General features: G+C 42.1%; 1 protein-coding gene across 2 annotated transcripts in view; it reads right to left on the reverse strand.

The window, feature by feature from the left end:
• LOC126092499 (E3 ubiquitin-protein ligase RNF14-like) overlaps positions 1-18,683 on the reverse strand; it is a 105,075-nt gene that overhangs the window by 47,461 nt on the left and 38,931 nt on the right. For both annotated transcript variants that reach the window (XM_049908123.1, XM_049908122.1), the window contains 2 exons: positions 17,637-18,054; positions 15,333-15,598 (listed from right to left, as the gene is read on the reverse strand). In XM_049908123.1, the coding sequence (XP_049764080.1) occupies positions 15,333-15,598; positions 17,637-18,003 (633 nt within the window). In that variant the 5' untranslated portion in view covers positions 18,004-18,054. The remainder of the gene's footprint in view (positions 1-15,332; positions 15,599-17,636; positions 18,055-18,683) is intronic.

Raw genomic sequence — 18,683 nt, forward strand, 5'->3', positions numbered from 1 at the left:
ACTTTTAATAAGGGAGAGATGCATCAGGGCACACACTAAATTGATAACTAAAATTTATATACCACACATGCACAACCAATGACAAAAAACATGGGCAGTGTCAGTTATTACGACTTATGATAAAATAATGAAGATAAAAAATATTTGCAGAAAGTTGTACACAGTAATACAAGCAATATAGTCCAGGGACATTATTCTGACTGGGGAGAAATCACATATGGGGTTTCCCAAGGTTCAATCTTAGGTCCACTATTGTCCCTCAGATATATAAACACTCTTCCTTCTCATATATAACAAGCAGAATTAGCTCTGTTTGCAGATGACAAGTATGGCAATCAATGAAGGCATATTTACAGGATCAGAAGCAACAGTAAAAAAAGTTCTTAACATTACCATTGACTACTTTTCTGCGAACGGTCTCACCCTCAATTTTAGAAAGATACAACATACTCAGTTCTACACATCTAGACATATTACACCAATGATAAGTGTAACACGTGGCGAGGAAACAATTGGTAGGGTGGAAACTTCAAAATTCTTACGGATCCATATTGATGAGAATTTAAAATGGAAAAAACACATTTCAGAACTTCCAAAACAACTTAGTTCACCCACATTTGCACTTGGAATCACAGAAAATCTTGGTGAAATAATGTACATAATTAATTACAATACCAGAAGGAGAAATGACATTCATTACTCCACACTGTTTTTCATAGCACAAAAAGGGGTGCACAATGCTGCAACAAGATTTTTATAACTTACACAGTGCTATCTGGGAAAGTTTCTCCTTCACAACTATTAACAATAGGAGAATCTCTATTACTGTAACATGTAAAAGGTGGCGGGTAGGAGTAACTAACTCATATGTGTATATATTTTTTTTCATTTTGGGGGAAAAAAAAAGGACAAAGAAGAATGTAATGTTCAGAAAGTAATCATGTGTACAAATATATTTAAGATGGAATGTAAGATGACTCATTCCACATCATAGAAATCTATTGTGCAGAATGATATATGGAACATGCAGCTAACTAACTAACTAACTAACAAGAAATAAAATAGACAAGCCACCCACTCCCGTACACACTAAAATCGCCAACCTAAACCCTTAAGTCTGTAGTCCAGATGACACACAGAACATTAAAAGTTTTAAAACACTTGACTCACAGTAAGGTGAAATACAGGACCACTTAAGCTACCATTTGTCCTCTTGTCCAAATACAAGGGTCACACAGAAAGTAATGCCCCACACTATGCTCTCTCAGATTTTCTCGGCATATAGTGCACTTTCAGGTGTTCTGCTGAGTTGTTGTTTCCATTTTCTGCACAATATTTCAATGACAGATTCAGCCATCATTCTTCATATGCTGAAAGTGTTGCTGTGCTCACCGTCTGGATTCCAACCACCCTGGTTGGCTTTCTAAACACTGTACAGAAAATGCTAGCAATGACTCTGCAGAACACCTGGAAGCACACTACGAATGGGACTGTACACTGGCACTAATGAAAGCAGGAGCAGACAACCTCTGTAAGCTCCCCATATGCTACAAACATACATTTCAAATTTTCCACAAGTTTTCAGATATCTGAACAGTGATAATCGTGTTGGTTGATGAATGTAAGATGAGACCCTGAAGCCTCCCTAAATTTTTAGTATGGTCTTCCCTCCTTTTACATCCTCTCTCTCTCTCTCTCTCTCTCTCTCTCTCTCTCTCTCTCTCTCTCACACACACACACACACACACACACACACACACACACACACACACACACACACAAATAGCACTTTGTGGGACACTTTACTGGGGACATAGTGCTGCCCATAGATAACAAACAATGTCATGCTTAATGCACTACCTTGAAGGGCACTTCTGTTGTTCCAAGGCATCAGAAGGGACACTACAGGTTACACAAGGATGGATTCATAAATCCGTGAATGATGAAAGAGCACGCTGAAATCACTTATTTCTTATTGGCACAGAAGTCATATTTACTCTGTGTATAATCCGAGAAATGTGCCAACAAGAGTTTCCAAAGGAATTGTTGAGAGTATGTTGTTTCGTGAAATTGGAGAATTGTGTTTTAGTAAGAAACAATTCTTTGGTGGTATAGTGATGAAAGAAAGGGAGGAAAAGCTGAAAAAATGTTATGGGGACCCTGCTCTGTCACAAGGCATCATTCACAGAATTTTTATGCGAACACTAGAGCACGAGAGATGCCAAGCACACAGAACGCATGCTTGATGTTTGATTTGTACGTGGCACATGTTTTAGTTTTCATAGCTTGTACGGGCCACTTACTTGTCTGGCAGACGAACCGAGTGCCGCAGACTGAGTTATATTATAGCTGGCCACTCACTTTTAACATCATGTACCACTTGATTCCTACCACATGTAATGTGATGATCAGATATTTCACACTATAAGAATGTACTCCCCTTAATTGTGTCAACATATGCTTCATTTGCACTACTTGGAAATTAACAATCTATCCACAGCAAAGATATTTTTTAATTGTTATTGCTTTTACAAACAATAGTCTTAGCATAAAAAATACCTATGCAAATACTGTAACTGGCTGGATAAGATTGGCACTATAGTGAAGCTCAAACATTCATTGAAACTTCCATTCACATGTCCCTAGATATTTAATGGAAATAATAATAAACGGGATTTTGAGATTTACTGATGATGCAGAATGTAACATTGCAAAAGTGACGCACTAGCCCGAGAGTTGGGCTCAGCTGCATTGTCTTGTGACCCATCTGGATGGGCCCATGTACAGGATTGCACATGATGCAAGACACAGGTTGGGTGGGCTGAAACCAGCACAGTGCACGGCTAGTTGAGATCACAAAAGAAGAAATGTTCAACAAAGTTTGTGATATTGCGATGGAAGACCTTCACATGAAAATCCACACAAAAGCCAAGACCATAAACATTTTGAGTGAACATATGAATAATATTCTGCATGAAAATTTGGTTATGAGAAGTGCATGGGCAAGATGGGTGCCACAAACGTTCACAGTTAACAACAAGCACAACCATGTTTCGTTTCACACGAATGTTCGAACATGTTGAAGTGTAATCCTAATGAGTTTTTGCAGTGTTATATCATGGCTGATGAAGCATGGATTCATTACTTTCACTGTGAAACAAAACAACAACTGAAGCAGCAGATTTCCTCTGGTGAACATGCTCAAAAGGAAGCAAAAACATTTTGTCACTGGGAAAAGTCATGGCAACATACCCCCCCCCCCCCCACTTTCTTTGGGAGGCAAGGGATTCTCAAGGTATGATATTTAGAGACTACCTTGTGAAGAATAAAATAATCACTCTTTTATATTATGCTGAAGCACTGTATAAATTTCGCAAGAGACTGTTAAAGGAACAACCACATTTGATAAAGAAAAAGGTTCTCTTTCATCACGAAACTGTCTGCCCACACGTCTTTTGATACAATGACAAAATTTGCTGAACTGCATTATGAACTGCTATCTCATTCACCCTATACTCCAGAGATTGCTCCGAGGAACTACTTCCTCTCCAAAAGCCCGAAAAACTGACTTCGTGGGGAGAAATTAATATTCAAGGAAGGCTTCATGACAGAAGCAAAATTTTATTTGGCAGTCCTTCAAGAAGTGTGTCTTCTGAAACGGTTAACACATTGTGGAACTGTTTGAGGAAGAGCACTGAACTGAAAATGCGTTCTTGATAATTTTGGAAATACACCAAACAAAATGGAGAAGGGATGGGAGGGGTAGGGATGAGCATCACACAGAAAGATCAGAGCGCCATATGTTGAGCTGTCCAAGGGCATTATGCCTCCATCTAGTATCAAATGCTATTTCAAAACTGATGAAAATACGAATTAGGTGAAGCTTGCACAGCATAGCCTGTGACATGGCCACCTCGGGTAGGGCTAAATTTCATTCCAATCCAACACTGAAAAATATTGGAGTTGCCTGTATTATAAGATCCAGATAAAGTAAGGGTGACCATATGTACCAATGTCTTCCTGCCTTACCGGAGAAGTGTAAGTACTCTGGTATTTCTGGCCAAATCCAGGTGTAAGGAAGGGCATTAAAATAGCTTCTGCTTTTAAGTCAAGAAATTTTTCCATTTCATAAATTTAATTAAAAAGGTATCAGATACTTTTTTTTATAACTTCCAGTGATACACAATGACATGTTGAATCTTATTTTGTTATGAGCAGGTATGTGACAGACACCAATGAATTCAACTCTCACACGGGGATAGGCTAGTAAGAAAAATCGTTGCTAAGAAAAATCGTTGCTAGAACTGAAGCCAAACCATTCCTCTCAGTGTCCACTTGATGGTTAGAAAGGTGCATTCTATGTGGCAGCAATAGTAATTCAAGTAAAATACTCTGCAACTGTCTGGGTTTTCTCTCTCTCACTGGTTTTGACAACACCATTTCCGATTACAAAACGTGTCCATACAATCAAAAGCTTAGTGTAATGATTTATGGAGCTCAGGAAACCTAGCTAGGATTTCTTGCAGCATTTGGCCCTCACTACCTGGAAGACAGTGTGAAGTTCTCTCCAGATGATAAGTATTTGAACCTAGACAGTGCCATATGCCCACCACTGATATGAGAAATATTCATCACTCTACTAAAAGGTAGGTATTTGTTATTGCTGCCTTAAGGATTTCAGCGTAGATGTATCATTATTTGGTGAATTGTATACATACAGAGTGTGGAAAAAATTTGGAAACACCAAATTCACAACACATTACCATGCCTAATGTGTTGTAGGAAAACAAATGGCATTAAAAAAAATTAAAAAAATTCCAGTTTTATCAGAATGGATGAATACAGGACCTGTATTGTTTTCTAGGTAATTTTATACCATTCTTCCTGCAAAATACTTGAGAGTTCAGATAATGACGATGGAGGTGAATAGTGATCAGGCATCCTTCTCTCCAAAGTAGATCACAAAGGCTCAATAATATTGGGATCTGGTGACTGTGGTGGCCAAGGGAGATGTGAAAATTCATCCTTGTGATCACAAAACCAGTTCTGGACAATGTGAGCTATGTGAACAGGAGTCCTGTCATCCTGGACCATAGCATTACCATTAGGGAACAAACACCGTACCACAGAATGGACCTGATCTGTCAAAATGGTCACATAATCCCTGGCAGTAATGTAACCTTGCAGAGTAACCAAAGACCCATGGAATACCATCATATGGTTGCACAAATCGCCACCGAACCCAGGTGTATTTCACTCTTTGGACATAAACTCCACCAGAAGTTGGAAACTGCAGAAATAAGACTCATCTTGTGCTGGCATATGACTTTGCCAGCACACAATTCGGCACTAAGAAACACTCTGTATAATGTGCTGAATTATGTGCACCTATGACAAGAGAAGATCAAGACCCCCCCCCCCCCCCGACTACTCTCTGATAATGCTCCTGGAGTAGTGTACATACAGGCCACGGTCGCTGACAGACAGCTCAGTCTCAGTACCTCAGTATGTCACATCGGGACTAAGTTCGAATTGCACCTCAATACGTTGCACAAAGCTCTAGTCTTCCACAGTGATAGTTGTCACCTCGCACCTTAGCTAGCTGTGAGGGAATGTTAGTCATTGTATATAGCTGTGATGGACATGGACAAGATTCAGGGATTAGTCATTTGATTGCCATTAACCACAGAACTTCAGATTGGACATCACTGAAGTTAAGTACACTATTGGTTCCTATAATAAAGTGTATTTTGCGTTGTAGTAAGACCAAACCAGCCACCCATCTATCATATCACCATCTCTTCATCCAGCCAGGAACCACAAAACATCACAGGAGGGAAGACCAAGTGGCGACGAGTCTGATCCAGTTTTGTTTGCTTTTCATGTGTTTTACATTTCTACAGTGATTCTTTTCACTAATTTGTTCTTGTTGTTGCATGTATTACAGGATGGGAGCTGCAAAACAAATCTAGTTCTCTTTTCAGAGGCTTTGCATTTACAAAACAATACTTTTTCTACTTTTCAATATAATCCCCTTGAACTTTTATGCACTTGTTCCAACAGGCTACAAGCTTTTTTATTCCAGCTGCAAAGAACTCTTTATCTTGATGTTTGAATCAATTTCCCCACAAACTTTTTCACGTCCTCGTTGTCCTTAAACCTCTTCCCATGTTTGCCTCCCTCAGTGCACCAAACAAATGGAAATCACTAGGTGCTAAATCAGGACTGTAAGCAAGATGGGGCAGTACTTCCCAGCCCATTTTGTCAATGGTTCCACAGGTTAGTTGAGCAATATAAGGACGTGCTCTTGTCTTGCTGGAGAATCACACCTCTCCTCTGAGATCCACGTCATCTCTCTCTCTCATGACTGGCTTACCTTGTTTAAAAGCAAATCCGAGTAGTACTGGGTATTCATTGTATGCTGCTCTTCGAGATAATCACAAAAAACTGGATCTTCAGCATCCCAAAACACCGTCAACATGACTTTTCCTGCTGATGCTTGGGTTCTGAATTTTTCTTGACAGGTGAGTTGGAGTGCTTTCAGTTGATGCTTTGTCTTTTTAATTCTGGCTCATAACAGTGAGCCCAAGTTTCATCACAAGTTAAAATTTTGTTGAAGTGCTCACCTTCTCTTTCACAATGTTCCTTTAGCTCTGTGCACACTCTCAACCTTGTTTTTTTGTATAGCCGCCCCAACTTCTTTGGGACCCATCTTGCACGTGTTTTGCAGCTTGTTACAGATAATGTTATGAACTGTACCAGTACTAACTTGAACCTTATCAACTATCATTTCCACAGTCACACAGCAGTCGGCACTAATAATGTCATCAATTCAACTTTCATGTGAGAGAGTTGAAACTGCAACTGGTCAGCCAGGACGGTGTTCATCAGTCACTGAGTCATGACCATTTTGAACTGTTCTACCCACTTGTAAAAATTTGCACAATTCATACAACCTTCACCATAAACTTTAGACATTCTACAGTATATATTCACTCATTTCTCACCTTCAGCAAGTAAAAAACGAATAACAGAACATTGTTCTACTAATGTGGACGTTTCAAGTGGACTTGCCATCTTGAAATGTATTTTTGAGGTTATAAACAAAACAATGTTGATACATCAGCTGATCAGGGCTCATCCCAGTGATGCCAAATTGAAGCCATAAAAGTACCAAACTTGCCCTACTAAACAGTTTTTTCCCCAGGCCAATTTGTCTCTTTAATTACTGAATGACCCTCATATTTTGCTGTAATTTGTTAGCATCAGTATGGCTACTCCGCCCCCTCCATCCTCTGGCCCTGTGCCTCAGCCATAGGCTGCTCCTGCTCTGGAAGTAAACCAGATTTTTCAGTTTCAGAACCAGCAAATCGCCACACTGCTGTCTACTGTACAGCAACTGCTTGCTGCACAAGCAGGGTTGGCTGCCCAACCGACCAACCAACTGATCCAAAAAGTGGCACCAAACAACATTCCACTAATTCGGCACTTCGACGAAAAATATGAGCAATGGCTTGAATATCCCACCCAGTTCCAGGCCCACTGTCAAGTCTGTTGAATTCCAGGTACTGTGAAATTTCATTATTTCCTGTCCATCGCGGGAACCCCTGTGGTTTGCTTAATTCAAAAACTTTTCCCTGCGTTGTCTCCTGACGCTCTCTCCTATGATCAAGTATAGGTGTGTTAGGTCCGTATTATGAACAGAAGAGTCAAGTCACAGCAGCCACATTTCAGTTCTTCTGCCTTAAGAAAAAGCTAGTACAGACGTATCGTCAGTGATATGCAGACTTACAGCATCTCACTTGGAAGTGTAAATTCAAGTGTAATTGTGGCAACTTTTATAGGGACATGATGATCCGCGATACGATCAGATACAATGTCCCTGATAGCAGAATTAGAATTAGAGAACAGATTATCAAGTACTCTGGTCCTTCACTTCTTAAGTATTACAGATATTAGAACAATTCGATTCCGGCACCACAGCCGCAGATAAATTTGATCAGGACCCAATTCGTCGGGCCCAGTCGGCTCTTGCCAGCGACTTCCCCACTCAGCTGCCACAATGAGTGCACACACAGACATGCATACAGCCCAGTAAACAAGTAGCCAGGCCTGTAAATCTAGTGAAGTCTTGCCCTCACTGTTTTGCTCGCCATAAGCAGTAACTGCCTATCTTGCAATGCGACACGTAGATCACGCGTAAAGAAAAGCCATGTCCAGGCAATATGCTTGCAATGGCGAAAGAATGCAAATTCTGCCCGCTCTCGCAGCAACCAGTCTCATGCACATTCTGTGAATGCAGTGTTTGCAAAACTGACTACAGGTTCCTATTTGTAACTCTACAAATTGCTGGCCAACACACTGACTTTCAATTGGACACAAGTGCTTCTGTAACTTGGCTTAATCTTGGCAAGTACAAACAGTTAAGCTCACCACACCTGTCAAACTCTAGCACGCATCTCATTGCATATAACAGACAGGAAATCCCAGTACTTTAACAGTGTAGTTTGCCTGCCACTTACAAATCTCACACTAGGACAGTGAAATTTACTGTGTTGCAATCAACAGACAGTGAAAATATTTTTGGGTAAGATTCATTTGACTTGTTTGGCCTTAGTGTCCAACACACTGTAGCTTCTGTGACTTTTTAATCCAAACGACAGTGTAGCTAGGTTACTTAAGAAATTTCCTGAACTCTTTTCTGATGGACTTGGCAAAGCTAATAATTTTGTAGTGCACATTACCCTGAAAGACAATGCACCGCCTAAATTTTTCTGGGCTCGGTCTGTTCCCATTGCTTTAAGGGACAAAGTAGCCAGTCAATTAAAAGAATTGCAAGACAATCATGTGATTGCTCCAATACAAGCTACTCTGTGGGCAAGTCCATTAGTTTTGATGCCCAAGCCTGCTGACTGCATTCACATTTGCGGTGACTTAAACTACAATCAATCCACAGACAATAACCGACACTTATCCATTGCCTCACCCTGAGCTTGGCGCAGGCCATTACTTTTCCAAGATAGATTTGCATGATGCTTATCTGCAAATAACACTAACTGAAGATTCACAGAAAGTGTTCGTTTTTAATACACTGTTCAAACTACCTTGAAGATATTGTCATCTGAGTTCGTACACCAGAGATACACATTACAAATTTTCGTACTCTTTTTCGAAAGTTCTTAGATGCAGGACTCAAGTGTCATCTCAAAAAGTGTGACTTTTTTCAGACAGAACTACAGTACTTAGGTTACGTGATAAGCAGTCAGGGTGTGCACCCCCTCTAATTTCATTTGCTTGCAATCCATGACCTACCAGTTCCTCGTAATGTATTTGAACTGCAGTCAGTACTAGGCAAGTTGACATACTACATTTGTTTCATTCTGAACGCTTCACAGATCGCTTGAGTTGGAAAAATGTGCCTTTCGTGTGGACCAAAGAGTGTCACTACGCATTCAGAAACTCAAAAATGCCTTGCTCAGTGACAGATGTTTAGTACATATTGATCCTGCCAAACCGGTGATTTTGCAAGTAGACGCTTCCTCAAAGGAATTGGTGGATGGATATGGTGTTATGGGCGCTCAACAGTGTAATCTTTAGCGCCCGAACGGAAACAACAACGGATGAGTGTCACTAAAATGCAGCAAGTGCAAAACTAGGACTAAAATTAAAGGTGAAAGTCTACATAGGCAGTTTGCACATCAACAGTAGCAAAGTGGAAAGCAGCACATAAAGAGGAGAACTGCAAGAGAACGTAGGGGAAGGGGTTAAAATGAAACACATAGCACATGTTTGGAACTGGCCTATTACAAGAATAAAAAGGAGTGGTAAGCCACTCGGCAACACACTAAAAATTCCAACCTAAAATTTTAGGCTGAAGCCCAGAAACATCACAGTACCTTAAAACTTTCTTGACACTCGCCTCGTCATCGGCTAAAATCCAGGGCAGATCCCCACTAATATTAACTTCCGCCCTGACAGAACTATATAAATCACACTCAACTAAAATGTGGCGTACAGTGATTCGTACGCCACAGGCATCACACAGCGGGGGTTCCTCTCGCTGTAGTAAGAAGGCACGCGTAAGAGGACAGTGCCCTATGCGAAGACATGTAAGGGTCACTTCGTCACGCCTAGGTGACTGGCAGGAAGAACACCACGGCTGGATGGTGGGTTTCACCAACCACAGCTTATTTTCCCTCACCGCCAGCCATTCCTCCTCCCACAATTGCATATACTTCCGCTGCAGCACAGAAACGACACCTTGCAAAGGAATAGAACATTGTGTCACCTCCGGTAATCTGCAGGCGTCCTTGGCAGCTCTATCAGCTTGTTCATTTCCCCGTATGCCCACATGCCCTGGCACCCCGCAAAAGGACACTTGCTTGCCCTGTCGTTGGAGGATGTACAGTTGGTCGTAAATCAGCTGTTCCAACTTCTCTGCTGGGTACAGGTTCTACAGTGACTGTAATGTGCTCAGTGAGTCAGATCAAATTAGGAAGTGTTTGCCCTGAGTAAACCGTATCTGCTCCAATGCCTTCAGGATCGCGTGAAGTTCTGCGGAAAAAACAGTGTATTCCTGGGGATGACACATTTGGGGAACACGACTGAGCAGCCAAGAAAATCCCCCTGTTGGGATCCATCAGTGTAGACTACTGTAAAATCATGATGCCTGTCTAAAATGTTAAAAAACAAAGATTTGAAAGTAAAATCTGATGTACTGTCTTTCTTAAAATTTGCCAAATCTAAAATCAATGTGGGCCTCTGGAGGAGCCAAGGTGGATATCTGCTCCAACCTCGACGTGAAACATTAAAACCGGCTATACCCATCTCTAAAATGCAATCCTTTGCACAAATCCCATAGGGCCTTGTTGCTCGTTGCCGGTTGCGAAAAAGCCTTTCCAGTGGAGGTCGAGCAACAGTGTGGTATGCAGGTGTGTATGGTGTGGATCATGTTTGATAGGCCTGGCGCACCATTAGTAGACGCCACCGGAGGTGAAGTGGCAGTTCACCTGCCTCTGCACAGAGGCTCGGTATGGGGCTCGTTCTGAATGCCCCAGTGGCCAACCGAATCCCCTCATGGTGCACCACATCCAACAGCTTCAAATAAGTGGGTCGTGCAGACCCATACACCGTGCATCCATAATCGAGCCGGGACCACATGAAGGCTCTGTAAACCGGAGTAGACGAGTCCTGTCTGCTACTCATGTGTGGCGACTAAGACATTTTAAAATAGACAGCGCCTTAAGAGACCGTTTTTTCAGTTTCTTAATGTGTGGCAGCCACATAAGCTTAGAATCAAAAGTGAGGCCCAGAAACTTCACCGTGTCTTTAAAATTCAGAACGGTGTACCTCATCCTCTACTCAGGCAAGTCAAAAATGGAACGAGAACGGTTAAAAGGAACACACACTGACTTATCAGGTGAAAACTTAAAACCACTCTTCTGTGCCCATTCATCCAAACATCACAGAGTGAGTTGCAACTGAGGAGTCGTTGTTGCAAGGCTTGAAGAAGAGCAAAATACAGAGAAATCGTCCACAAACAAGGAACACTGCACAGGACTTTTCACAACAAACATAATACTATTAATAGCAATAGCAAAGACCGTCACACTTAAAACACTACCTTGAGGGACACCGTTCTCTTGTTCAAAGCGACTAGACAGTACGTCTCCAACCTGGTACCGAAAATAACGTGGCGAGAGGAAGGACTGTAAGCAAGATGGGACAGTACTTCCCAGCCCATTTTGTCCTTCCTGTCGCCACGTTATTTTCGGTACCAAGTTGTGGAGCTGCCTGAGGATAAGATGCCTCCAAGTAGTGTCGTATGCCTTTTCAATGTCAAAAAATATTCCCAACAGGTAATGCTGGTGCGGGAAAGCCTGTTGTATAGCCGCCTCCAGGAGGGCCAGGTTATCAAAGGTGGAGCGATACCTCCTGAATCCACACTGAAAGCGACTAAGGAGTTGTCTGGATTCTAACATCCAGACAAGGCAGCGGTTGACCATCCGCTCCAAGGTCTTTCCCACGCAGCTAGTGAGGGCAACGCTACGGTAACTACCCGGGCACGTGCGGTCTTTCCTAGGTTTTAAAAGAGGAATAAATATTGCTTCACGCCACGAGTCAGGGAAGTGACCGGACATCCAAACAAGATTAAAAAGTCAGAGGAGGATTTCTTTATTTCTCCCTGTGAGGTGCCGCAGCATGCTATAGTGGATTCTATCCTGACCAGGGGATGTATCACGAGCCCCACACAATGCAGAATCCAGTTCCCACATGGAAAATGGGCAGTTGTACTCTTCTGTATTGGGTGAGCGGAAGTCAAAACTGCTCCTCTCAGCAGCCACTCTGTGGGGCTGGAAAGCTGGATTCTGACTGGCGGTTGCAGTAATAGCTGCAAAATGAGCTGCCATAGACTGGGCAATATCTTTTGGGGTCGTTTGGAGAGTATCATTCCACATTATAGCAGCCATAGGGCACCTCCCACCTCTCCCAGAAATCCTCCTGATGGTCTCCCATACAATGAAACTTCGTGTAGAACGATTAATGGTGTTCAGGAACTGCTGCCACAACCTCTTCTTGCTCTCTCGTATAATCCGACAACACTTTGCCCTCGCCACCTGAAAGGCTGCAAGGTTCTCTACAGTTGGCCGGCATTTGAACCTATGCAGAGCTGCCCGTCTAGCCCTGATTGCAGAGCGGCATTCGTCGCTCCACCAAGGGACAGGCTGCCACGTCGGTTGTCCCGTAGACTGTGGGATGGACGCTTCACTGGCACGGTGGATCACCTCAGTAATATGATCCAACCATTCCTGGACACTGACCCGATGTTCAAACTGGGCTAGTTGACTATACAGTGCCCAGTTGGCTCTACCGAGCACCCATCGAGGCAGTTTCCTTTCCGGTTCCACTGCATGTGGCAGGTGAATCTAGATGGGGAAGTGATCGCTGCCGTGTAAGTCATCAACCACTTCCCATGCAGCAGTGTGGGCGATGGCTGGAGAGCAAAGCGATAGATCAATGGCAGAGAACGACCCAGTTGCAATGCAAAAATGCGTGCTTTGACCTGTATTTAGCAAATAGGCACTGGAAGACGTAAGAAGCCTCTCAATTGCTTTACCCCTGGGCAAGTACTCACAGAGCCCCAAAGCATATTGTGTGCATTAAAATCACCACAGAGGATGAAGGGGAGGGGGAGCTGTGTAAGAAGATCACTGAGAGCCTCTTCGTCGAGCACATCATGTGGGGGCAGGTAAAGCGAACATACTGTTAGCATATGACGCACATGTACTAATATTGCAACTGCCTGTAAATTCGTCGTGAGGGAGAGAGGCGAGGAGTGGTAGTCGGTGTTGATGAAGATACCTACTCCTCCTCGAGCTCTCTGTCCACTTAGGTTGTCCTTTTTGTGGAGGACATAACCACGTAGCTCAGGGGTGTATGTTTCACTGAAATTTGTCTCTTGCAGACATACACACATAGGTCTATCCTGAATCAACAGACGTAGTTCCTCCACATGTGTCCTGAACCCTTGCAGGTTACATTGTAATATGGGAGCCATCACGGTGGGTGTACTTTCTGCCTCTTTTTCCGCCGAGGTGGGGAGACTGCTTCTGTAAAGTTTGGAAGGTAGGAGACGAGATACTGGCAGAAGTAAGCTGTGAGACCGGGCGTGAGTCGTGCTTCGGTAGCTCAGATGGTAGAGCACTTGCCCGCGAAAGGCAAAGGTCCCGAGTTCGAGTCTCGGTCGGGCACACAGTTTTAATCTGCCAGGAAGTTTCAACTATCAAGCTGACTGTCCGCACAAATTGCCACAGACAAACTGTGCCCACAAACAGTCACACCACTCAGTTTTTGAACATGCTGTCCAGCAAAATGTGCTTCATTCAATGGCTGCTTCACAGCCTGCACCATTTGGATCCTTCCTACCAGCATCAGTTTTTCTGAAATGCACAGGTGGGAACCCTGCCTGCAATATATACTACATCCCCATAAACATCTTGCCCCAACCTTAGTTAATCCCCGTCCTTCCCCTCCTTATCCCCTTCCCTGCTCCCGCTCTAGCACTACAAAGCCTTTTATTCCACAAATGCACCCAACAGCCTTTTTCCTCTTCTCTCCTGCTCCCCTTCCTACCAACTCATCCCCAAATGTTGGATTGCTTCTCCCATCAGACACAGTTGCAGTCTGTATTTACAGACACAGAAAGTGGACGTGTGTGTGTGTGTGTGTGTGTGTGTGTGTGTGTGTGTGTGCGCGCGCGCGCGGGTGGTTTTTTACTTCAGGAGGTGGTCTTTTGGTCGAAAGCTTAGATGTATTGCAGTGTTTTCACTGTGCCTGCCTGTCACTCGTCTCCTCTACATGACGAGCAGCAATATATCCTTTTCCTAAGATCGTTATTATTCCATCCTAGACTTTCCATTTTTAATCCAGAGGTGTTGGTATTTTGCAAATACCCATTCAGCAACTTCTGATGTAAAAGTATTGACACACACACACACACACACACACACACACACTATTACAGTGGTATGCCTGTAAGAAGGTAGCTGCATGATGTATTCTGCACAGAGACAGAGATGGATGGAGAATATTTTGTGGCATCGCCTGAGCATTCTGCCTCTGTCCCACGTCACACACTCAGTCCACCCATAGCCTAACCTGGTAACTAGCAACGCTGGATAAGTCCCACAGTGGGACACTGTTTCTGTTTCTGAATCTTCCTAAGCAACTTTATATGCTCAGACAACTACTGCTGTTGCTTGTTAACATAATAGTTTATGCTATATGCCATCTATAATAAGACACAACAGCAGCCTGGTATCTTCATCAGACATAAACTGACGTGAAAATCTAAGCTTAAATGTTCTACACTCAAGTCTAAGTGCATGGCAACAGGCCAACATATTGGAATGAAGCTACCTGCTCGACTGCCATGTGGAAATATGGCCCTTGCTGCTGCACATTGCTCTATCATCCACCTTATTACGTGCACACCACTATAGCAGATGTAGAAATAATTTTTTCACTGATAACAAAATGAGAGGAGGACATTCCAATGTGTAAAGAAGAACAGTTATAAATAATGTAAGGAATAAACAGACAGTAACTAGGAGTATATAACATATGTAACAATTACTCTGTATTTGTTTCCACTAATCATGTCAGTAGCCACAATGCAATTGCTCGTTTCAATGACCTAAGTGCTTTCTTCTTACTGTGGATCAATTGCTGACATCCTACTCATTTGTCTCTCATATTTTGCATTTATATAGGATATTATACTTGACATTTAAGCCAAACAATTGTCACATTCATATACATGCACAACATACCTGGAAACAGATCTTGCAAGTGTAGAAATTGCGTTTGAAAACTTCTTCATCTCTGATTTTATTGTAGTCCACAATCACTCTAACAACTGAAGTGAATGGACTGATGTCGAGAACGGCACGTGGGTCTCCTGTTCTGCTTTGCCTTGAAGTGAATGCTATGCCATTTGCTTGTGGAGCAGTTGCTGGCATTTCAGATGACTTTTCCAGAATGTTTTCTTTAGTTTCAGTTTTCCTCTGTCTTATCCCTGCGTTATCTTCTTTAGTACCTGCCAGTTTTATAAATACTAAAATTGCTAAACAACTCAATATAAATTAATGCTTATTTTATTATATCAGGCCAGAAGGTTGTAAACTGAAGACATTTTACAATTATGCTAGTGAAAATTCCAAATGGCAGGAGCATACATAGGATTGAAATTAACTATTAATAACCTTTATAACTACATTGCCTGACAAAAAAGTGAAGCACCCAGAAGATACAGTAAAGTGTCAATATAACTTAGTAATCACACTTAGCATCGGTGGGTCTAGAAATGATTAAAATTGCAAATCTCTGTAAAAGGTAAAATGACCACTGGAGTGTATTAGTGTTGTGTGTTATTACCAGGCCTGGTCAGGTATATACAGGTTGTGCACAGCATTACTTGTGAAGGACACAGAGATACCATATACTTGTGTGAGACTGCGATATCAACACCTATGAAGAGTATGAAAGGAGCCCCATTTCAGGTCTCCACTTGGCTGTTTGGTCGAATCATGCAATATCCATATTTTTGAGGCATTCAGATGTAATTGTGTCAACATTGGATTGCACTGGAATGTGAGGACAGGCATACACATAGTCAAAGTTGTCAGGTCTGACCGTCACAAGGGAGGATAGCCGTACTGTATATCAAGCACCACATTGTAACCTCTTAACATCTGTGCCTGGCATCCAAGAACAACCAATGGATTCACTGCAACTTGATGTGTCATCCTGCACCACTGGTCAGAGACTAACAGCAGCCAGACAAGGGAATAAGTATCTCATGCACATGCTGCTGCTAACACAGCTTTGTTGGAGTGGCACCTTGAGGGAGGAAGCACAGACCGCTGATTAATGGCATCACATTGTGTTCAGTGATGAAATGTGGTTCTGCACTTCCCCAGATGACCATCAGTGAGTATCGCACAGGGTCCATTCTTTCAATGATTTTCGAGATGTACAGCCGTGTTAACCTGGCATTATGGCACTAGAAGCTACCAGGAGGGGGTGGGGGTGGGGGGAAGGCACGTTTCTCCAATGTTCTGAATATAATAAGATTATTTTCTTTCAGAACAATCAGCAGAACACGTCACTAGTGATCAAAATTATAAACTTTCATGGCTATGTAAGATCTGTTATCTGTACGACTGTTTCTCAGTATTTAAGGCCAATGTTCTGTATCTAATGTTTTTGTTCCTGTGAGTGGCCAAAATTCAACAACGGTAGTCACTTTATAACTGAAGCTTCCTTATACGGAGGCCACTGATTACACATCTCACCATGTGTTATTGTACCAAAACAAATCTCAAAAGTCGTCGGTGGCTTTCCTACCTATTTCCGAAATAGTCCTATTTCCTGCAACATTTTCCTTTCTCTTGCTGTGCAAAAAAACTTATCCAACATCCAGTGTTTCTTATGTCTGCTTTCGTTCATCTGTTACTGCCACTTGCTACAAATCCTTTTCTACATTTTTAGTAATTTTTTTTCTGCTGTTTCACACTTCTGTAGATTGAAAATAATGTACCATGTAAGGTTACAATTGTCTTTATTTAATACTTCTTACACCCACAGTCTAAGACGCAATTAAATTTTTCTGTGTTTACAAAAATCCCTTAGTGTCAGGTTGTTTTTCGTAACGAAAATTGTGTATCAGCTAACATTCACAATGGAAAGTCCTGGACAGAATGACAACAGTAGGGAAAGGACAAATTGCAACAACCCACATAATGGGGTTTGAGTTGCCAACAGGCACAATGAAAAAGAATTTCTGAAACAGAAGCACACACATTCACAGCTCACACACAAATGGCCACTGTTGTCTCCTTAGCATCTGGAGACTGTGTGTGTGTGTGTGTGTGTGTGTGTGGGGGGGGGGGGGGGGGGCTATTTCTGATGAAGGCGGCGGTCCAAAAGCTGAACATTTCTAGCATTCTTTTTCACTGTGCTTGTTTGTGACCCAATGCCTTCTTTATGTGATGAATAGCTATCTATTCTTTCCATATTGTAACTAACATTCACAATCACTTTATACATGTGACACAGTCCTCAAGAAAACTTACCTGTATCACTTTCACTAGGTGGTGATGGAGTGTAGGTGTAATGATTTTCCCAGTTTCTTTGGGATTTCCAGTTAGTTCTATATCCTCTTCTTCCTCTGCTTGAGTAACCCCGACCACGAGTGTTATGCCCTAGTTTCTTGTCTTTCCCATCTGTAGTCAAAAATATATTCCTGAGACTTTTGTTTCCATGTTTGTTTTCATTACTGCTTGGATCAAAAATAACCTTCTGAATGCTCTCTGATCGATGATTGGCAACGAACTTCTGGTTGAAAGTGTACATTGCACTCAGATCTAGCTTTTCTTCATGTCCTAGAAATTTCAGTGCTTCCTCTTTCAGAAACTGAGTCCAAAGGAAAAGTATTTCCATGCCTTTGTTTTCTTCCCATATATCATCTAATTTCCTGCACAATTTTGAAATCTGAAACAAAATTATAATGTATTTGGTCAAAATTTATTAATGAGAAGCATGTTTACAGAGAGATGCTATCAAAATGTCCAGCGATACTTTTAAACACCCCCTCCCCCCACCACACACACACACACACACACACACACACACACACACACACACACAGCACTATTGCATAAAATAAAGTGTTTACAGTATCTGATATTCATATTCCTAGATGAAACATAATTAAAAGGTCAGTTACAAATGTCTCATATTCTGCCACACATTTTAACTTAAGAATAATGCTTTTAAATACTGGTACTAGAGACAGAGAGGGAGGGGAGAGGGAAAGGGAAAGTGAAAGGGAAAGGGAAAGAGAGAGAGAGAGAGAGAGAGAGAGAGAGAGAGAGAGAGAGAGAGAGCTTTTTCTCTGATGTTTCAGCAGAATTTGCAATTTCATTTTTGAATGTGTAGTTGGCGTCACCTCAAATGAATATTGCCCACTATGTCTTTCACCTAACACCCAGCGATGACAGGAAGCACTGGTTTGTTTTTCGTTACAAATAAATTTGTTATTAAAGTGGAATTTTATGTGCCTGTTCAATAGAGCCATGTCAAGCAAGTCATTTTATCAATATTTATTCTCAGGGACAGTA

Source organism: Schistocerca cancellata, chromosome 7, assembly GCF_023864275.1.
Source record: "Schistocerca cancellata isolate TAMUIC-IGC-003103 chromosome 7, iqSchCanc2.1, whole genome shotgun sequence".
NCBI classification, from domain to species: Eukaryota; Metazoa; Arthropoda; class Insecta; order Orthoptera; family Acrididae; genus Schistocerca; species Schistocerca cancellata.